Source organism: Camelus bactrianus, chromosome 9, assembly GCF_048773025.1.
Source record: "Camelus bactrianus isolate YW-2024 breed Bactrian camel chromosome 9, ASM4877302v1, whole genome shotgun sequence".
Taxonomy (NCBI): domain Eukaryota; kingdom Metazoa; phylum Chordata; class Mammalia; order Artiodactyla; family Camelidae; genus Camelus; species Camelus bactrianus.
Window position 1 is genome coordinate 28,396,866 of NC_133547.1, and position 22,585 is coordinate 28,419,450.

A 22,585-nucleotide genomic window follows, 5' to 3' on the forward strand; every position below is an offset into this window, starting at 1 on the left:
GCTTTCAGCCCGTGTGCACCAGTACGGCCACAGTTACTGCTGTATGTGTCCGTACTGGTTGGTAAAGAATGGGTCTGAAAAGTGGTAGAACTCATTAGTCACGAGAGTCTCAGTGCATGTGGTTTGTCTCAGGAACCGCACGTGGCGCTCTGGGAACCACTCCTGGCTTGAACACTGGGGACAGAGCTGACGGGCTTACTCTCGACAGACTGTTGTTCCAGGTGTTGGGGAACCTACTTGGTCTGGTAAGCCCCTTCTTGACTGGAGAGGGACTGGGGCAGCTAAGCTGAGAAAGACCCCCTCTGTTCATCTTCTGAAGACGTTGCCTCATCCTGCTCAAGGGGAGGAGGTGCATCGAAGCTCTGCAGTAGCTGGGGAGACTGGAGGGGAGTGTGAGTAGACACAGGCGTTGGAGGACGTAGCCCTGTGGTGCAGTAATGGCCCTTTAGATGGCTTTTTCAGTTTGGTTTTATTTGGCCACTTCCTCCGCGGTGGAAGGTAACGGTGGAAGGTAACGTGCCTTGTGTATTGAAGAGGTGTGAGGAGAGGGACGCTGGCAAACTGGCTAGTACCTGGGAGAGTGTGGTGAGGGCAGCACAACTCCTGTTCTGTTACCCTCTCTTTCTTTGGCTGGTTTCAGGAGTATTGCTCCCTCCGCCCTCTCACCTCTTCCGACCCACTTTCTCTCTCCCTTGCCTGGGCAGACCAGGCTGCTTGGCCCAGGGCCCGCACAAACCCTGGTAGACTCGCTCAGTTTGTTTTTATTCTCCCCACTTTCTCTTTCTGTCTTTGTCCTGGATCGTAATTGTCACCAACCAGTCATTGTTCGTTTCCTGGCTGGCCAGTGTAGGGGGCAGTCTCGGGTGTGGAATGAGACAGACTTAAAACACAAGCTCCCAGTTCTGGCAGCCAAGTCGCCAGTCCCCGCCCAGCTTGCTTCCTCTTCCCCACCTTCTCCACTCTCTTTCCTCTAGCTGGGAGCTCTTACCGCTGGCTCTTGGCATGTAGCCTGCCTCCAGATGGTACTGTTTTGTTCCGTGAGGTGAGACGGGGATCAGTGGCATGTCCTTTCTCTTTAGGTGCCAGACAGCACATTAGTAAATTAGTGACTAGCGACTGAATGGGGGGAGTCATTGGAAGAGTTTGCAGCCCTATTGTAAAGCATAGGGGCAATCCTTGTGCTATACAGTGGGTTCTTGTTTATTTTATGTATAGTAGTTTGTATATATAGTACCTGGTGACAGCCGTGTCAAACAAAACATTATACCAACCCAACTGTTCAAATTATTTGGAAATTTTAATGACTCATGAATGATCTACTTTAATTACCTGTTAAAAGTTTTATTACATAGTTTATTTAAAGAATAACATGGATTATTTTTACTTGTTTGTGCATTGATTTGTGTATTAATTTACTGGTTCATGTGCAACTGTATTATTAACATCCCACTTGTTAAATACTTTGAATATTGCATGCTATCTTCTGAGACTTGCTTTTTTAACTCAACAGTATTCTGAGATTTATTCATGTTTATGCATAGTTCATTTTACTATGTATAGTATTCCATTATATAAATATACAGAATTTATCCATTCTCCTGTTGATGGACATTTGGGTTATTTCCTGAATTTTGCTAGTATAAACTGCTCTTATGCACATCCGTGTGCGTATTTACTGATAGAAGAGTTTCTGTAAGGTCTCTATTTCAGAGTGGAATTGCTAAGTTGTGGGTTATATTTATCTTCAGTTTAAAAAGGTAATGCCACATTTTCTCCTTAAAAGTGATTGTCCCATTTTTACCCACCTACAAGTTATGTATAAAGGTTATTTTATGCTTCATATCCCGGCCAACAACTTAAGAGTAAGACTTCTCAATTTTTGTCAGTTCAGTGGATGTAAAGTAGCATTTCATTGTAGTGTTAATTTCCTTTTCCCTGATTATTGGTAAAGTTGAACATCTTTTCATGTTTATCATTTGTGTTTCTTTTTCTATGAAAAACCTGTATCATGTGCCTGTCTTCTTTGGTTGGTTGTCTTTCCATGTTTATTCAGGGCAGTTCTTCACGTATTAAGTAGGCTAATAGTATTACTTACCTCTTGCGTTGTAACACAGCTGGTCTCTTGGACTCACAGTTTCTCAGAAGATTGCAGTCAAGGTGTTGGCCAGCATTGCAGTCATCTCAAAGCTTTGACTGAGGCTGAAGAGTCTACTTCCAGGATCATTCATGTGATTGTTGGCAGGCCTCAGTTCCTTGCCATGTGCACCTCTTTGTGGGGATGTTCATAACGTGGCATCTTGCTTCCCCCATTGCGTGATCCAAGAGAGAAAAGCTCAGGATGGAATCTGCAGTCTTTTATAACCTAATCTCCGATGTGAATACCGTTACTTCTGCCCTGTGCACTTGGTGGGGCAAACCAACCCTGGTACTATAGGAGGGGGCAACACAAGGGTGTGAATAGCAGATGGCCTGGGACATCTGGGGCCACCTTGGAGGCCACCTACCCTACTAATCCTTTGTCAGTTTTATGTGTTGCTAGTCTCAGTTCTTTCAATTTATCTATGATATCTTTTGATGAAGTTCATTTTAATGTAGCTTGATCAATCTTTCATATTTAATGTTCTATCTAGTTTAAGAAATTCTTCCTTGATTCAAAGTAAAGATGATATTCTGTCTTCTAAAAGTGTTACAGTTTTGCCTTTCACATGTAGGGTTTTTTTTTTTTTTTTTTGAAGTATAGTTGATCTACAACATTGTGTTAGTTTCAGGTATATGACAAAGTGATTCAGTTATATTTACTTTTTCAGATTATTTTCCATTATACGTTATTACAAGATACTGAATATAGTTCCTTGTGCTATACAGTAGGTTCTTGTTATTTTATATGTAGTACTTTGTATCTGTTTATCCCAAACTCCTACTATATCCCTACCCCCTTTTCCCCTTTGGTAACCATAAGTTTGTTTTCTCTGAGTCTATTTCTGTTTTGTAAATAAGTTCATTTATATAATTTTTTTAGATTCCACATATTAGTGATACCATGTTTGTCTTTCTCTGACTTCCTTTGCTTAGTATGATCTCTCATATTGCTGCAAATGGCATTATTTCATTCTTTTTTATGGCTGAGTAATATTCCATTGTGTGTGTGTGCGTGTGCATTTGTATCTATATGTATCTACCTATAGATACATACACACACAAACCACATCTTCTTTATCCATTCACCTGTTGGTGAACATTATTGTAAATATTGCTGCTGTGAACATTGCAGTGCATATATCTTTTTGAATTAGTTCTCATCTTTTCCAGGTATATGACCAGGAGTGGGATTGCTGGATCATATGGTAAGTCTGCTTTTATTTTTCTAAGGGACCTCCATACAGTTCTCCATAGTGGCTGCACCAATTTACGTTCCCACCAACAATGTAGAAGGGTTTCCTTTTCTCCACAGTCTCCTGCATTTATTATTTGTAGACTTTTTGATGATGGCCATTCTGACTCGTGTGAGGTGATAACCTCATTGTAGTTTTGATTTGCATTTCTCTGATAATTAGCAATGTAGAGCATCTTGTTGTGTGCCTCTTGGCCATTTGTATGTCTTCTTTGGGGAAATGTCTATTTAGGTCTTCTGCCCATTTTTGGATTGGGTGGTTTTGATTTTTTGATATTAAGCTGTATGAGCTATCTGTGTATTTTGGAAATTAATCCCTTGTTGGTTTTGCATTGTTTGCAAATATTTTATCCCAGTCCATAGGTTGTCTTTTCATTTTGTTGATGGTCTCCTTTGCTGTGCATAAGCTTTTGTTAGTTTGATTAGGTCCCACTTGTTTATTTTTGCTTTTATTTCCATTAATCTAGGAGAAAGCCCCCCCCCCCCCCCCCGATTGCTGTGATTTATGTCAGAGAGTTCTGCCTATGTTTTCCTCTAGGAGTTTTATATTATCCAGTCTTACATTTAGGTTTTAACCTGTTTTGAGTCTATTTTTGTATATGGTGTTAGAGACTGTCCTAATTGCACTCTTTGACATGTCGCTGTCCAGTTTTCCCAGCACCACTTATTGAAGAGATTGTCTTTTCTCTATTGTGTATTTTTGCCTCTTTTGACATAGATTAATTGACCGTACGCGCATGGGTTTATTGCTGGGCTTTCTATCCTGTTCCACTGATCTGTGTGTCTGTTTTTGTGCCAGTTCCACACTGTTGTGATTTCCGTAGTGTAGTCTGAAGTCGGAGAGTGTGGTTCCTCCAGCTCCTTCTTTTTCAAGATTGTTTTGGCTATTTGGTGTCTTTTCTTGTTTCCATACAAATTTAAAGATTTTTTGTTCTAGTTCTGTGAAAGATGCCACTGGTAATTTGATAGGGCTGGCACTGAATCTGTAGATTGCCTTGGGCAGTATGGTCATTTTAACAGTATTGAGCCTTCCAACCCAGGAAAATGGTCTGTCTTTCCATTTGTGTTGTCTTCATTTTCTTTCATCAGTGTCTTATAGTTTTTGGAATACAGGTCTTTTACCTCCATAGGTAGGTTTATTCCTAGGTATGTTATTCTTTTTGATGTGATAGGAGATGGGATTGCTTCCTTAATTTCTGTTTCTGATAACTCATTGTTAGTGTATAGAATGCAACAGACTTCAGTTTATTAATTTTGTATCCTGCAACTTTACCAAATTCATTAATGAGTTCTAATAGTTTTCTGCTGGCGTCGGTAGGATTTTCTATGTATAGTATCATCCTGTGTAGGTTAATTCATCTAGATTTTATCTTGGTATATGGTATGAGGGAAGGAACCATCCCTCCCCCTTCATTTATTTAACCAATTGTCCAAAAATTAAATATCATCCTTTCCTCCACCGATTGGCACTGTTACTCCTGTCATATATCAAATTTCTAATGACAGTTTCTTGATTACTGTAACTCAGTAATGAACTTTTACATTTGGTAGAACAGATTACACCTTCCCTCCTGTCTTACTTTCCTAGGATGGTCTTGACTTCCGAGCCATGAAAGTTTTAGGAAAAGCTTATCAAGTTAGCTTGAAAAGTCCTATTGAATTTTGAGTGAGATCGCACTGAGCTTATAGATCGTTTTAAGAACTAATGTCTCTAATACTGAACCTTCTAATTTATGAACACGGTGCCTTCATTTACTTTTTTCCAGTGGTTTTCCAGTATTTTTTTAAATAAACTTAAAAGTTTTCTTCAAGTTCTTTTACTTGTTTTGTTAGAAGTATTTCTAGTTAGCATATATTTTACAAAATGTTTTAACACATTACAGAATATTCAGAAAAATGCATAAAACATAAATGTGTAGCTGAAGTTATTAGAAAGTCAGTGAGTCAGGAAATGAAGCACTGCCAGCGCCTCAGAAGCCCACTGCATCCCTCTCAGGCAGCGCGCCCTGCTCCCCCTCCTGTAACTATCCTAACCTTTTTTAAAATGAACTTTCAATTTTTGTGTATTTTTATGCTTAATGTCTTGTAAATAGTATAAGGTGGTTGTTTTAAATCTAGCTGATTATCTAACTTAACTGGAGGCTTCAGTCGCTTATGTTTATGATTGTTGATGAGTTCAGACTTCCTTTTGTCGTCTTTGTGCCTGCTAGTCACCTCACTTTTGGACGTCTCTTTACATGTATTTTTTGTTTATTTTCTCCATTTTTTTCTTCTACTAGTTTGAAACCATGACCCTAATTTCTGGTCATGTGGTATCTACCCTTGACACTTTGCATATTCACTTAGAGCTTAAGGCTAATCAGTCTCTTAAGCCTTCTCCTGACTAGAAGAATAGCACTTTGCCAGAGCCCTGGTAACTCTGATCTCGCCCCACTCCCAGTTTGTGCTACTGTTTTAATTGCCTTTTTAATTAACCTCACATAGTAGACGCTGTTTTTTAGTGTTTGTCTAGATACACCTAGAAGCTTAGCAGTTTCTCTGTGCACCAATCCTTCTTAAATCTCAGAACTTTCTTCTGGATGAATTCCTTCCTCCTGATCTTTCTTTCCTTCTCGAGCTCTGATGAGATGCATTGGGTCATTCCATTTCACATCCTTTAAGTTTTTTCAATCTCTGTCTTCTTTTTTCCTCTTCTTGTCTCTGCTGCATTCTGGGCATGGTCTTCAGGTATGTCTTCCAGTTTATTAAAGCTTCAGTTCGATCTAATCTTCTGTTTAGTATTAGCATCCATTGAGTTTTTAGTTTCATTTATTATACATTTCTGAAGGACTGACTTAGTTTCTCCTAAAATTTGATCATTTTAAAAGTCACTTCCTATTTGAGTTCACTTTTTCTTTATACACAGCTGTATGATTGCTTTGCCTTCAAAATACGGTAATTCCAGTGTCTGAAGGTGTTGGGGTTCTAAATCTTTTTTCCTAGCATCTTATTTTTCATGGCACTATTATTTATTTATATATATATATACAAATTAAAAAAAAATATATATATATATTTTGTTTGTTTGTTTGGGTTTGTTTTACTTTAATCTGTGGGAAAACTGGATACTTTCCTCCTGAGAGGCTGGATTTGTCTGCCAAGCCCCTGGAATGCCACCAACTTGACACCATTGTAAATCAATTTCTTGGTTTTGAGTTTTGTAAATTATACTCAGACCTATTTGAAACAGGCTTATAGTTCCAAATCCTCACCAAAGACCATCATCATTACAATGATTTTCCTCTAGTAGCTGTGTGTGAAAGACTTGCCTACCTTCTGGGAATCTCTCTTTGCTGGCAGGTGGATTTCCTCCCAGCCTCTTGACAGGGGGCCTTTAAGGATCCCTACTTCATGGAGGCATTTCATGTTCAGCTGCCCTAAGACACTGTCTCCCATTACTGAGTAGATGGCAGTATTTGCCTCTAGGGCCACCCAGGTTTTTACGTTCTCTTGCAGAGTTGCTTTAGATTTGCTGTTCCTTTTGGCGGGTGAGTTGGGGAGGATTGTTTGTTGGGGATTTTCCTTTCATTCTATCATCAGGCTTAAAAGGTGCATTAAAAGATACGCTTATAATAATTTAGTTATAGTGAGAGGGCCTCCTAAGAGGATCTGGGTCACCATATTGCCAGAAGTAGAAGTGTGCTTTCATTTTTTTCAGCAAATAAAAAAATGAAGAATCCTTTTAAAAACTGAGAGAAGGGCTTCATGATTCTAGGCCCCATTAATGGAAATACGGAGTCTAGGATTTGAAACCAGTAATCGCATTGTATTAAACAGACCCACCGCGAAGCTTGTGCTCAGTTCTAGTAGGCATATTTAAGGTGACCAGTAATAGGGCGATAATTATGATACAACCTCTGGAACCAGCAAACTGTAAGTCTTCAAAGGCTATTTAACATCATGGAGAAATTTTTGCAACTTATTTGAGAAAAGTTGTATACAGAACTATTCTGCATGGCCCCCAAATTATTTAGGAGACAGGAAGAAATAGCAAATTGGTAAGTGACAGTTGGTGGCAGAGTGACAGAAGTTTATTAAAGTCTTGTATTCCAGATTTTCTACAGTAGAAAAAAAATTGAGGTGGATACTGATAAACTAGACAGTATCCCCCTTTGAGAAGTCAAAAACCTAGAAAACAAACCTAGAAAACTCATACTTAGCTAGAGGAAAAGGTAACAGTCAATTATCTTGAAATGGGTGAAATAATGTCCTGAAATACACTAACATTTGGTGCTTGCGCTGTACCAGGTGCTGCACAGGACTTGACGAGGTTAACTTGACCGGAGTCCAGCTGCTAGCAGGCCCCACAGCTTCAGCTGGAACCAGGTCTGCTGAAGCCAGCCCTACCTTGTATCACTACTCACTCTGTCCCCTGAGCCTGGAACCATAAATTTTCCGTACCACTCCCGTTGACTTTGGTTTACTATCAGGATACAGTGGCAGGGGAAGAGGATGCCCCAGGAAGGTAGGAGGTAGAATTACTGTACTACAAAGAATTGTTTAATATATAGAGACAGGATACAGTTGTTTCACAAAAAGATATATTTTCATATGACTATTTACATTTTTCGTATTTAGTTAAAGAATATCATACAACTGATATCTTCTGAAATGTTTTATGCTTTTAAACTCTTTTCTATTTACACTTATCTGACATGGCATTAAAACTAAAACGGTCAAATAGCTTGGTAATAGAAAGCAACCAGCCAGCATAGCTAGGCCTTCTCTTAAGTTTGCTGATCAAAATTAGCAATAGTTACCTTAATAAATTATCATTCATTTTAAAATCAGTAGTAATTGTAAACAATGCATAAATAAGTGTGCTCTGTGCTCTGTTCAATGTTTAATATCCTGTGGGCACTAAAAGCTTGTAATATTGTCAGATTTGCACATTAGTACTTTATCAAATGATAAGCTTTCCCAAAGAAGAAACTGGACAAGTTTGAAATTACACCCTAAATTTCTCTGGAGAGTCACGAAAGCTCTGGCTGCTTTAAAGGAGGAGGCTCCAGTTTCCGTGAGAGGGCAGTTAAAATCTGGTTGAATTTCTCATATCTCTCTGTCTGATTGACTTGTGCACCTTTGCTGCCCCATAGCAATCTCATTTGAAATTCAGTCTTGAAGATTTCACTCATTTCTTCATCTGGTTGAAAACCTAATGAAAACAAAACAAAAAAACTTACTTCAGTTCTGCCCAAAACAGTGTTGAAAATAAATTGAAAATTTGATTTTTCAAAAGTAGGATCAAAATGAACATCTTCTGTCAGAAGTTAAAGAATGCCCCCCAGGAAAGATACAGGACCTACTGAGGGAGGGCAGAGCCCCTCAAGGACCTGAGCATGAGCACCCTCAGAGAGGGAGAAACAGGTAAACTCACTAAGACATGGTGGAATGAAATTCGTGTGCACGAACCACCGGGGGTTGTAGTGCTGTGAGAGGAGTGTTCAGAGTACCTTGTGTTTTATTTTTTACAGCTTTATTGGTGTATAACTTACTTGCCATGATTCACTCATTTTAGCTGCACAGTTTGATGTATAATAGTGTGTTCAGTTGCACAACCATCACCACCAGTTTCAGAATACTTCCATCACCTAGAAGAATCTCTAGTACCTCTTTGCTCTCACCTCCTGTGCCTGCCACAGCCACAGCCAACCACTAATCTACTTTCCATCGCTACCGTTTTGCCTTTTCTGAAGCTTGGTGTAAGTGGAATTACACAATATGGGCGTTTTTGTGCCTGGCTTCTCTCACTTAGCATGGTGTTTGGGGCATTAGCCCATATTGTGTGTTATAATCATTCATTCCTTTTTATTGCTGAGGTGTATTCAGTTGCATGGACATTTAGATTGTTTTCAGTTTCTGGCTATTATGAATAATGTAAACATTTGTGGACATGTGTTTTCATTCCTCTAGGAGTGGAATTTCTGGGTCATATGGTTTTTTTTTTTAACTTCGCATTCTTTTTTATTGAAGAATAGTCGGTTTACAGTGTTGTGTGCATTTCTGGTAGGGCCATATGGTTTTAAATACATGCTTACTTCTAAAGAAACTGTCAAAACTTTTCCAAAATGGCTGTACACGTTATACATGACTTTATACACTGTAAAATGAAGCGTCCAGCTTCACGTGCTGTGACCTCCAAGTACTGCCATTCTGGACGGTGTGTGGTGGGATCTCATCGTGGTTTAAATTTACGTTTCCTTGGTAACTAGGCTTTGAACATTTCCCCACGTGGCTCCCTGTCATCGCATATCCGCTCTGGCGTAGTGTCTATTCAGATCTCATTTGTCTTCTCACTGAGTTGTAAGCATTCTTTATTCTAGAGAGAAGTCCTTTATCCAGATGTATGTTTGCCAGATGTTTTCTTCTAGTCTGTGGCGTGCCTTTTCATTAATGGTGTCTTTCAAAGAGCAAAATATAAAATTTTGATTTAGCACTGTTTTCTGTTGTGGTTCATGCTTTTTGTGTCTTAAAAAGTTTTGCCTAATTCAAGGATAAAAGGATTTTCTCCTGTGTTTTCTTACAGAAGCTTTACACATTGAGTGTATGACATTTTGAGTCTATTCTCTGAGGTAAAGATGGAGAGTCTTTCATCTTTTTGCATATGATACTCAGGAGTTCCAGGACCATTTGTTGAAAGGTTACTTTATCCAATGAATTACCTTGACACCCTCTGTCAAAAAGAACTTGATAGTCGTACGTGTGGCCCTGTTTCAAATTCTTTTCGGTGTAAGAGAAGATCTGGCCTACTTACGGCCAAGGATGTTCAGCCAGCTCTGTTAAAGCAGGGGGAGCCTCTAGCCAGAGTCACACAGGCATGCTTCTCAGCCTGGATTGTTGCTGGAGTAAGTGGGCTCTGTCATTAACTAGATGCCCACCCTCTGGAGCACAGCATCCCGGGGATGGAGAGAGCTAACAGAGGCCAGAGGACGACTTCCAGTCACTCAGCTAACATGCTTTGAGCCCCCGTCCTGGGTGCTGGTTTACGCTGGTGAGCAAACCTCTGCCCTTGCTGGGCTCACAGTCGCTGCCAGCAGTGGGACCTCGCTATGGAGACCTGCAGCAGGAGCAGCTGAGAAACACCAGCAGATGCTTTTCAGGTGACTTGCGGTGGACTCGTCTTCTAAACCTACCCTAATATACTGGCTTAGGCAACATCCAGTGTAGTGTATTCATTAGTTTTGTGTAGCAGGCATTCTAGTATCTGGGGAGCTGAGTTACATGCTTGCTTGAGTCCTACACTGCCAACCCTGGAGACCCTTCTGAGGAAAAAATAAATGAAACAGGGGTGCAGTGTTTACACCTACAGCAGACATTGCAGGTTGTTTGGTCCCAAACTGTTTCTAAATTAACAACTGTGTTTTAGGACGCAGGCCTCTCCCTGCGCCATATAGTTCTTAACCCTGTGGATCAAACTGTGGCCCTTGAAGACTTCTAAAAGGTACACCGTGAGGAAGAGAAAACAGTCACCCCTGAAAACTGCGCTGGTGAAGCCCTTGTCCTTGCACATGCTTCCTGGATGGTTGTCTTGCTTCTGAGCTTCAGCCTGCAAAACAAATCTGCCCATGTGGTGACATCGTCCCTTGTCTAAACCCCTTCACTGGCTCTTCCTCAGCCACAGTCCTCCCTGGGAGGCCTTCCTTCCCACCTGTGTCCCCCTCCTTTCGCCTGGACGGCCACTCCTTAACACACACTTCACACTAATCCAACCCTGGATGCTTGTGGTTTGTACTTTGCTCCAAGCTCTCTCAGTGCCTTTGCTTGTGTTGGACCCTCTGATGCTAAGAGCAGGGGAGCTCGCTTCCCGGTGTGTCGGGGAAGAAACATGATCGTGGACAAGCTGACCCTTTCTGTGTATTCTGTGCCACTGACACAAAAGAACTCATAAAAGGAAGGGAGAAACAGTATCCTTAAGTCATGTAGGAATTAAGAGTAAGTAATGATCATACAGGAGATGGAATTCCCCTGCCTTAATCTTTCCTACGTGGTCTTTTTCTAATTCAGAGCATCCGTGCTCTCAGTCCTTCATTCCAGTTACTGCACAGAGTAGCGAGCAGCTTACCAAAGCCAGCTCTTACCTGCCAGGACCCGCTCAGCGTTCCTCCGGTAGCCGTCTGCAGCTTCCGCCATGAGTCTGGCTGTTGCCAAGTGGTTCAGCATAATCTCACAGCTTTCGTCGTTTTTTTCCCACATGTCAGTTCCTTCAAAAGCGACAGCCTCGCGCTCCATTAAGGTCACAAGAGGCATCAGCAGGGGGACTGATACGTTGTTTGGGGGAGTACACGTGGACTCTGAAAAAACATACGATGTGGAAAACTTTACCCCTTGCTTTTCAAAGTTAAGCACAGATAATTGCAGTCGAAGAGGGCAACGCAGGAGGAGCCTGGGCTCACCTCCTGTGAGGACACAGCACATCTACAGCAGAATGCGGGACAGCTGCCTCTAAAAAACCCTAAAAACTGAGTAACTCCTATGCACTGGGCAGATGCGAGAAGACCCACATCAAAGCAGGCAGCAGAGGGTGGGGCACAGTCGCACCATACACCCCACTCCTGGCACAGCGACCCATAGTCAGGAGGGAACTCAAAACCTGGAGCTTCTCCCTGAGAAGCGAAGGGCTTGAACCCCACACGAGGCACCCCAACTTTTAAGACCTGCACGTGAGATGCGAGCCCCCAAAACATCTGAATTTGAAAACCAGCAGTGCTTGTATCCGCAGGGTTATAATCACGTGAGAAACAGTTCTTACAGGGCTCGCGAGCATGAGCTCAGCGCGGAGGCAGCCAGTCAGGAAGCGCCTGGAAGTTATACGAGGGAGGCTCGTTAGCTGATCTTGAAGCTTTGGCCTGAGGGCCAGGCTTCTGGTTTGGCATACTATAATACCCCAAAAATATATTGAACTCACGACAGCAAAAAAAAACCAAAATCCAATTGAAAAGTGGGCAGAGGACCTGAGTAGACATTTTTCCAAAGAAGACATACGGATGGCCAACAGGTAGACAAAAAGGAGCCCCTAAGTCACTAACCCTCATGGAAATGCAAATCAACCACAACGCTGTGTCACCTCACAGCTGTTAGGATGGTTAGTATCAGAAAGACAAATAACAAGCGTTGGCAAGGATGTGGAGAAAAGGGAACGCTTGTGCACTGTTGGTGGGAAGGTAAATTGCTTCAGCCACTATGGAAAACTGGAGGTTCCTCAAAGAATTAAAAATAGAACTACCATATAATCCAGCAGTGTCGCCTGTGGGTGCTTGCCCGAAGAAAGTAAAAACACTAATTTGAAAAGATAGATGCACTCCTCTGTTCACTGCAGTATTATTTATAATAACCAAGCTGTGGAACCAACCTAAATGTCCATCAGTGGATGAATGAATAAAGAAGGTGGAAAATACATACATATAAAAATACACACACATGTATGCACACAGTGGACTACTATTCAGCTATTAAAGAATGAAATCCTGTCATTTGTGACAACACAGATGGAACTGAGGGCATTATGCTAAGTGACATAAGTCAGAAAAAAAAACCACCATGTGAGCTCACTTATATGTGGGAAGGTAAGGGAAGACACCCTCCAGCTCACAGGTGTAGAGAACAGACTGGTGGCTGCCTGAGGTGGTGGAAGGGGTGGTGTGGAACTGACGAATGGGGTCAGAGGTGCTTTCCACTTATGTAGTGAGTAAGCCACGGGCTGTGGTTCATAACACGGTATTGCATATTTGAAAGTAGCCGGCAGAGTGGATCTTGGAAGTTCCCGCCATGAGAAAAAAAACTGGTGGTAGGTGTTCACTGGACTTACTGTGGTCATTCTGCAACACCACAAGATCAAGTCAGCACGTTGCACACCTGAGGCCAATATGTCGCTTATGCCTCAGTTTACAAAATTAAGCACAGAATGCACTGACCGGTAGCCCGTGTCTCATTTCTGGCAACGGCAGGCCTTCTACAAGCAATGCTGTCATCTGATAAAAGCCTCGGTGACCCCTCAGCAATCCTGCAAAGAACTCGAAGCCTCGTAAGAAGCTCTGCTCAATGCTTTGATCAAACCAGAACCGACAGGACACTTGGGCCCGCGCTGCTCAGCCGGCGCTCACCTCTGCCTTCGTGCAGGATTTTGCTGAAAGGCTTCAGCTGTTTCTCGTAGAGGATGGCGGTTTGGGTGTACTGGTGCCGCAGGGCAGTCCACGTTTTTTCTAACCTTGTGATCTGGAAGAAAGAAAGGTGTTACTGTTTTGGAAAAGGCTCTTTTTAAAACTACCTTTTTGCTTAAGTTTTAGAATGGGTGATAGATGCAGATGGTAAAAACTCACAGCAGTTGAATGGTGTGTACAGAGAAAAGCCGATCCCCCACCCCCACCCCGCTCCGCGTTACTCTGATGGCCCATCAAGACACACACGCACACCCCTTTTCAAATAATTAAAAGCATATCATACTATACACTATTCTCCTGTTCCTTGTTTGGGAATTACTCCATATAAGTACATACAAAACAGCATAGAACAGCCTCATTTTGTTAAACTACTGCCTAATGTTCCGTTTTATGCATAAACTATGGTTTAACTAGTTTCCTGTAGATAAGAGCTTTAAACATATTTTTCTATTACAAAATTACCTCAGATTGTGCTGATGTGCACAAGGATGAAAATATCTGGAGGTAAATTTCCAGAAGTGGAAGAACTACTGGGTCACAAAATACATGTATTTTAAATTCTGAGCGGAGTTGCCAGCTGTCCTCCACAGAGGTGACACCACTGGGAGGCCGCAGGACCGGGACGTACTGTACTGCCGTTTTACTTGTAAGACAGAGACACGTGGAAAGCTGCCCAGCCCACGTGATGGCACTGCTCATTCCTCTTCATTTCTTTTGAAACAACTGAGGCAACACCCACAGACGCCACCGACTCTGACTGACGGCCCCTCCCTCGCACCCTAAGGCCAGCAAGCCTGCGTCCCTCGCACCCTGAGGCGGGAAACAGGGAGGGGGGAGGGCACTGATGTTTAGGGAGCGAGGTATTTGAGGAGTTTCACTTAAGCCTCACAGCGCCGCAGGAGGCGGCTGTTTTGGCTTCATTTTACAAGTCAGGTTAGGTGACTTGCTCAGTTTCACAGCTGGTAAAGGGCAGAGCTGCGACTCATCTCCTTGGCTTCTAACAGCTCCCTGTGTTTCAAGAGGAAGGCGAGACGGGATCACCATCAGCAGATCTGCTGGGAAGGAAAGGATGTGGCTGCTCTTCCAGTGGCCGCCCCTCACGCCGCCCCCTTTCCTTGCGGTCTCCATCTCCTCCCGCCCCGAAGCACCTGCCTTTCTGAAAGGCGCCCTTGGCTCTGGGCTAGGCCCCTCTCCTGGGTGCTCTCTCGAGACCAGAAGCTGAGAAGAGAAGGCAGCACATGTGGCTGTTCGGCAGGGACAGGTTTAGATGACATGTGGAAAACCCTCTGGGGGTTACGCCTGGGTCTGCCACTCCCCTCCCCAAGCAGGGTCCTGGCTCACCCCAGGGCCCTGCATACCTTGGAGGACTCTGTCCTCTCATTGCTCAAGGGCTCCAGCAGGGAAGTCTGACGCTGCTGGCGGGGAGGGAGCCACCTATAAAGGCATGCTTAGGTGCTTGGGGGTGAGCCCCTAATTGCTGAGTTTCAGTCATGGACAGCAACCATGTTAAGGCCACAGAACGCCCCTTTCGCTACTCTTGGAGGACACTCTGGGCTGGAGGGCCAGGCACACAGCTTAGTCTGTTAGCTCTCAAAATTATAGGCAGTATTGGTTAAGAAGAAATAAACATGTAAATTAAAAACACCTGAATGAAAAATTATAACTCCTGTTATTACAGAAGTCAGTGTATCAAAAATATGGCCAAATTTGCTTATTTCAAATATCAACCCTATAAAATTTCAGTGCACTGAAAAATTTTGAGAGCTCTTAGAATATTATCATTGGAACAACCCCTCCCCAAAACCTGGTGAAGGCACAGAGTTGTTCAGCTTCTTGTTTGAAAGGTTACCTTGCTTTCATGCAAGGAAATCATGTTCCTAACGTGGCCTGACTTGCAGGACTGTCTTCCCAGTGGCAACAGTGGATGCTCGGTGAGCTCCTGGCAGGACTTGAGAGACAATCTGTGGCTATGAAACAGCCAAGCTAAATGACCAGCAGCTTGGGGTTACTGGTTGCAGCCTGGGCTTGTGGAATGCAGTCTCGCACTCAGTCGTCTGAACCCCGAGGGCTCGGCATAACTGGGGAGCCAACTCTGAGCAGTCGGGACAACAGGACCGCTTTCCTCTATGAGGTCCATTTGACTTCAAAGACAGGTTTTCAGTTTTCACACTCATCCTAAAAACAGCCTGTCAAAGCAGGTAAATTCAAAGTATCCGGTTTCAGAGACTCTACTCGGGGCTATACGGCAGATGGGCCAGGTATCTGAAGGTGTTAACAGGAGAGTCTGTTTTAGGTGATCTGAGGAAAGTACTTTGAGATAAACCACACTACAGATGCTCAGAGATCAGCTCCCCAAGCGTCTCAGTCTTGCAGTCATCACCCCAAACTGCCTGCACACCCAGTGACCTGGACAGAAGCAGCCTCTCTTACACAACACACTTGAGCCACATGTGTCATCTGACTGGCTCTTCAGGAACACCTCAGGGTTGTTTCTGAGGATGACTCTGCTCATAGTACATCAAAGAGAAAGTGCAGGCTGTCAGCATTTATCTGCTGTTTTTAAAAACAGCCAAAATACTTAGGACACTGCTGTTGGTTGCCCCCAAATCAACTCAGCTTTCACTAAGATTCTATTTACCTTTCGAGACCGACTAAAATCCTCTGACTTGCTAAGCGTGGGCTTGCAGACCACTCTGCAGAACATTGAGTACACCCAGGCCCCCGGGGCTGCACAGGGCAACTGGAAGCTTACCTGCGGCATTTCCAAGGCCTTCATGATGGCTGAGAAAGAGTAGAGGTCCCCCATGGAGTCCTTCAGCTCCACCGCCACCTGGACGATCCTGTTGAGGGTGGCTGCTCTGTCCTCCAGAGTGCCCGTGCAGCCCAGAATGTCCACTGCAATGCCGATGGCCATCGTGTTGTGTCTGAGGGGGAGGAGGTCAGCCATCAGGCCCGGGGCTGACAGGACTAGGGGAAACAAAACCAGACTGGCCAGGGCATGGACTGGCTTTGCACTGTTTCCTGCTGTCACCCTGAGGTGCACTGGCTGCTCAGACAGTTTGGCCGCCAATTTCAACAGAGACCACCCCTACCAGACCGACTGCATCGAGGCCTGGGCGAAGCCTCAGAGGGTGTCCTAAGCAGAGTCGAAAAGGACACATGCCCCAGAACAGGGCATGTTCAGCCCCGAACCAGAGGGCCCTCCTGGGGAGACACTGCTTAGCAATGTAACTTCCACCATGAGAAGTCCTCAGTACACTGCGTCCCCCCAGCACATTAGGGAAGCCCTGGCCACCTCCACGGGCCCCCTAGACTGGGGGGTGGAAGGGACAGAACAATCAGAGAGTATGCTTGATCCCAGAAGACAACAGGGGTGTCAGAACAGAGGAAGGAGTGAGGAGCTAAGAATGGAGTGTCTGTGGCTCCGGTCAAGAGGCCAGGAAGTGAATGGAGACGTGGACAAAGACTCAACAGTGGACCAGCGGGGCTTCCCAGCAAGGTCAGACCCGAGCAAAGTGAAATCTTGTATCTGCTAACGCTCCTCCCTTTTCTCATCCGGGACTACACAAGTCACCCTCGCAGACCCAGAACAGGAAGCAGAGGGGTCTTTGTCTCCCCCGACAACGGCAGCATGTGAAGGGGGTCACACGGTCTCCTTCCTGGTGGCAGGGACACAGACTGCGGCAACTCTCCTTCCTTCCCTAAACCGGGAACAGGACTTCCTGCCTCGGGTCGGATGGGCCTCAGGTGAGTTTCTTCCAGGCTGTGGTACAAGTGTTGGAGGGGAAGCCCCGACTCACAGCTACGGTGACAAATACAGCCTGCCTCTGAGACTCTGGGGCCACCTGTCCTGGAAGTTCAGAGCTAAGGATGTTACTCCAGGGCCCTGCTTCTCTGCTCCCGTGTGTGCTGGTCGCACTCTCCCAGAGCCGAGAGAGGCGGGTGCTCCTTGTGCCTGGCCCCCTCGTTTCCCTGACGTGCGTCAGCGCTGGGCTCTGCTGTCTCTGAGTGTGTTGGCCTGTGGGTGTGCAGGGTGCTCGCCTGGAATGTGACCGAGGCTGCTCCCAGCTGCTCCACTCCTCCGTTTACTCATCTCTAAAATGGGAGAAGGGTTGTTCCGAGAAGGGCTGTGTGGTGTAGAGATAATTGAAAGTGCCTGGCAAATCGTAGTCACTCCAGGTGTCTCCACGTGCACATCTCTCTTCCCCTCTGTACCTTGGTCCCTTTTGCCCATTTGTCTCTCTTTTTTTTAATCTCCTTTTCCTGATTTCTTGTCTTTCTTAATTAATGGATTGTAAATAGACTTAAAGTATACTTTTATTATCTGTTGTTCTTATTGAAGAGTTTTGTTACCCATTTGCAAAGTGTTAAGGTTAAGCTGAACATTTTAGATGTTTCTTTTAACAAACAGTAAACCAGCTTCCCATGCTGCCTTCAACTGATTCTTTATTCAGTGTTTTTTCCTGTGTTTTAATGGCCTTTAATAAAAGATAGGTTCCCTACTTTGTTAAGTCCTGGCGTTCTATCAATGGTCAATTGGGTAATTACAGCCATTCATTCAGCCAACATTTGCCTGAAATCTCCTGCGAACCCCACTGTGGGAAAAAAGCTCAGCACAACGGGTCTGGGGCGGAAGCCCTCATCTCCGGCCTGGGGAAGGACACCCCACTCGGAGGCCTGGGGTGGGTGAGGCGGTGAGTTAGAACATAAAGGGTGGTTTGATTTTGATTCTCAGACACAAGACTGCCATCTGATCCTCTAGAACTGCTACAACCTTGGCCTTTATTTAGCAAACACGCTGTAATGGAGAAAACCGCTCCCCAGGCCCCAGCATCGATCGCACGGGTCAGCCCTGGACGGGAAGCCAGGCCGGGAGTGAGACCGCAGGCAGGCGGTCGTCAGGAGAAGGAGGAAGCGGACGCAGACAAGAGGGAAGTCAGAAAATAGCCCAGAGAGAAGCCCCAAGCCTGCCGACCTCAGCCCGGGCCCAGCAGCAGCCCAGCACACCTAGTGACCTGGGTAAAATTAGGCCTGCACCTCGGGGCTTTTCAGGCTGAAACTGTCACGTGAGACACAGGGACGGCAGCACAGCGGCTCTCTGCTGAAACCGGGACCACCGGGCCCGAGCAGGACAGAGGGCAGCGCAGGGCAAGTGACAAGCCAGGCCCCTGCGGCGCGAGGAGCGGAGAGGACGCCAGGAGAGAGAGGCTAGTGCCCAGAAGAGTCTGAGCAGGGAAAGGAGGAATGCTCAGAAGTCGGACCTACCATTGCCCCACACCCAACAACACGCCTCAACAAACCCGCCCCCCAGGGCCTTCCACTCGCACTCCCTCCGGGTGCCTTCTGTGGGTGCGTCCGTGGCTGCGAAGCCAGAGCGACAGCGGCTTGGGAGCCATTTCAGCTGCTTCGTCACCGGGTCACCTGGGAAGCAGCGGTGTGTCTGTCTGAGACACAGCGTTTACTTCGGAGGGGCTGACATCCCGGGACTGCACTGTCCACGGGCCACATGTGGCTGCTTACACTTGAAACAGTAAAATAAACACTGTCCTTCAGCTGCCCCATTTCAGGTGCTCAGGAGCCACGTGTGGCTAGTGGCCACTGTAACGAGATCTCGGCTATCACAGAGAGCTGCACTGGACGGTGCTGTGAGCCAGCCCATCACGGGAGGCCACAGGCAGTGGGTGGCGGCACTCGAGCCCCCGGCCTTTGAAGCATCACTGCCTTCTTCTCACAAGAAGCCAGGCCTTGGCTGTCCGTTCAAGACCACGCGGGTGTCGTGGCAATTGGGAAACAGGCTGGAAAAACAGAAGACGCACGATAACAAGACAGTTTCACCCAAGTTGACTGTCTTTTTGGTGCGTCAAAAAGGCCGACCTCTATGTAATGTGAGAGGCTAGTACAGTGTTTTTCTTAAAAACATGCCTCGCTGCTTCTATGTTTCTAACTTCTAAATACCCAGTGTTCACAGGAGTGAGTTTTAGCGGACAGCCGGGGCCCTGGCTTTTCCTGAGGGCCGTGATGCGTTGGGGGCTGGGGCCCCAGGTGCTGTCACCCCCCTGACCTCTGATCCCTCATCTGTTCAGACTCTTGTCTTCCCCACCTTCCCCACAAACTCCCCTCAATTCCTAAAGCAGTCTTGAACTGCAGACACAAAGGAGCCGCCTCTCTGTGAGGCGGCTGGAGGTGGCACGGTGCCTGGTCCACGGCCGCCAGGGGAGGAGGTGACCTGTGCTCCCAGGCCAACGCTCTGTGCGCTCCTCCGCCCACTCCTGGAGCAGGGACAGGAGCGTGATCTCGGTTCCCTGACGTCCTCTGTGCTGCCTCTCTGTGCTTCTGCATGAACTGTCTGGCCACAGCTTCCAGGGAAGGCCGTTGGGGCCACAGGCCCTCGAGCAAGGTGGCCCCGGGGGGCGGGCGCCCTGCCTCTCCCCGCCCGCTGAGTTGGAGGGGCCGGAGATGCACCGCCGCAATGCTCACCTTTCAATGATGTCCAGGCGCAGCTGGTGGCCGTACGGCAAGGTGATGAGCTCCAGCCCTGAGCTCACGCCCATGTTCTTCCTCATCTCTTCAGACACGTCAAGTATCCTCACGACCTGTCAAGAACACAAGTCAAAACCAACTGGACCAGGAAGTGGGCTCGCCGCAAACGCGGACGCAGCCCGTGGGAAGGAGTGCGCTCAGCTGGGACAGTGTGGATGCACTTCCTGCCTCTCTTTTTCAGCAGCAGCATCTGAAAATGCAGTTTAAATATGATACTTGGAGGATTTTTAGTACACAGACTGGAATGTGTTTTATTAAAGCTGGAAGGAAAGCACCTAGACTGGTCTGCAGAATCTGCACATTCGGTGTTTGACGTAGTTCCTCGAGCTTCTGTCTGACGCAGGCTGGATCCCCTGCCTCCTCTGACTGCCAGCGGCCGGCCGTGTGTGCTCCGAGCGGGTCGACCCTGCAGGGGAAGAGCGGAGCCGCGGCCAAGTGCTGCTCCGCTGTCCCTGTCCGCACTGAACGGCAGGGCTGGCCCCTGTGCCCCTTAGTCACGCCTCTCCTGGGCTCAGGGAATGCACTCCACGTCTGGAAGCTATTAAAAACGCATACCATGTGAAACCCGAGGTCTCGGACACAATCCACTTCTCCGAGAGGTCTTCCTTAAAGAAAATCTTTGTCCCAGCCAGCTCTCCCCATCTCAGTTCTAACAGCTTACTGGAATCAGGTATTAGCTGACCACTTACAGTTACGACACATTACCGCCCAGTACCACAGCTGAGACAGGGCGTCTCTGAAACAGGGCTGACGGCGCAGCGCACTGACGTCCTAACAGTACAACTAGCAGATACAGCGGGTCGAAACCAGCCCTGGACACGTGACAGGCACGGGGCAGTTCCCCTCCTTGACCTGGTGGGGCTGTCCTTGGCCGTAATTCTCCCGGGCATGTGAGCAGTCCAGGTGTCTTCACAATAGGCCAGAGAAAACATCTGCAAGTTTAGCTGGTATTATTAACCTTGACCCTCAACTTCTGTGGTTGAACAAAAGAACCACTGTCAGCCCTGGGGAAGAAGCGATCGGCGTCAGACTCCAGAACAGGATGCAGAATGCGGACTCTGCTCTCTGGGCCTGCGTCCTCTCCTCTAACACAACTGCTAAGTTCACCTTTCTCAAGAACTTTGCCAAGGATCCGGTGACCTTCAAACTCCAAACAGCTATTTCAAAAGTGACTCACTGGCCATGTGGAAGAGGGAAGAATCCTGGCCCGATCTCTGGAAAGAGATTTACACGTTGATCATGGCAGGGCAGCCCAGATGCACACCCCAGCCACCTGCGATCACACACATTTTGCTTGCTTGTCAAGACACCTGCCCTGTCGAGAGGCTCCAAACCCAGCACACCCACGGGGCGTCCTCCCGTCCCCGCACACCAGGGTCAAAGGCCTGTCACCGGCTCAGGTTTGTTCTGGAAGGTGCTTTCCTCCCAGCCTGTTTTTCTTCAGTATAAACACGCAGTCCCCTGGTCACTGTTACCAGGAAGCGCTGGCGTCTGCTTGCCCCACGGCTGAGCTGTGGGACACGGGGTCCTGCGCTCACAGTGCAGGGCCTGGGTTAGGTCTCTGGGGAAAGCCAGGCCACGAGCTCGGGGCTGTGCAGGGGAGACACACCCTTCTAGAGCACTTACTGTGAGCTAGACCTGCAGGGCAGGTGGTACCAGTGCCCCACGACGAGGCGTTCCGGCCACCCTCTGCTCTTCTGATACCAGCTTTCCCAGCTCTGCGGGATCTCTGAACGCTGCGTGTTCCTCATCCCACTGTCTCGGGAGCTGCTGCGGTGACCCAGGGGAGCCCTGCAAGGGACTGGCCCGGCCCTCCTCCCGGCTGCCAGGGGACCATCTACAGTGCAGTGAGACCTCCCGGCTCTGCTTCCTGCCTCATTGCCCTCAGCAGAGGACTCTGACCTGCCCTATGCATTTACCGGCCCATCTCCCTCACTGAGCTGCAAGGTGTTTTGAAGGCAGCAATCTGGCCGAATCCCAGAAGTAGAGACTCAAAAACATTGAAGAGAAGACCTTCCTGGCCTTTCCCCAGCTGACCCCTATCCCCCCGGCACTGCCCACATGGAGCAAATCCTCCACAAACCAGCCCCTCCCCCCATGGCTTCTGACCTCTGAGTCTGTGTGTGTGCCACCTGCCACTTGGAAGGTGCTTTTTGTGTTCTTCGTCAGGCCAACTCCTATTCAGCCTTCAGAACTCATCTCAGATGTGCCCACCCTGACCCGCTCCCTCCCCCACACTCAGGACCCTACCTCAGAGGCCCCACAGCTCCAGTGCCTTCCTCTGCAGAGCAGTTCCCACCTGGGCTGTGGTCTGAATTCCTGTATCACTGTCGCTTCTGCCTCTCCCACCATGACCAGGCCTGGCTTGGCCCACAGTAGACGCTCAATCAAGGCTCATTGTGTAATACCAATAAACCCTTACGCAGCCTCACTCTGGGGCAGCCAAGGTGCGAGGGCG

At 46.7% G+C, this 22,585-nt stretch overlaps 2 protein-coding genes across 9 annotated transcripts in view; one reads left to right on the forward strand and one right to left on the reverse strand.

Moving 5' to 3' along the window:
* FNBP1L (formin binding protein 1 like) overlaps positions 1-9,863 on the forward strand; it is a 108,822-nt gene extending 98,959 nt beyond the window's left edge. The window contains exons 15-16 of one of the 2 annotated variants that reach the window (XM_074369981.1): positions 3,310-3,344; positions 8,670-9,863. In XM_074369981.1, coding sequence (XP_074226082.1) covers positions 3,310-3,317 — 8 coding nt within the window. In that variant the 3' untranslated portion in view covers positions 3,318-3,344; positions 8,670-9,863. The remainder of the gene's footprint in view (positions 1-3,309; positions 3,345-8,669) is intronic. The other variant, XM_074369980.1, reaches the window with a different exon arrangement.
* BCAR3 (BCAR3 adaptor protein, NSP family member) overlaps positions 7,913-22,585 on the reverse strand; it is a 221,031-nt gene continuing 206,358 nt past the window's right edge. For all 7 annotated transcript variants that reach the window (XM_074369969.1, XM_074369971.1, XM_074369970.1 and 4 more), the window contains 5 exons: positions 20,065-20,180; positions 16,340-16,511; positions 13,531-13,642; positions 11,509-11,721; positions 7,913-8,585 (listed from right to left, as the gene is read on the reverse strand). In XM_074369969.1, the coding sequence (XP_074226070.1) occupies positions 8,404-8,585; positions 11,509-11,721; positions 13,531-13,642; positions 16,340-16,511; positions 20,065-20,180 (795 nt within the window). In that variant the 3' untranslated portion in view covers positions 7,913-8,403. The remainder of the gene's footprint in view (positions 8,586-11,508; positions 11,722-13,530; positions 13,643-16,339; positions 16,512-20,064; positions 20,181-22,585) is intronic.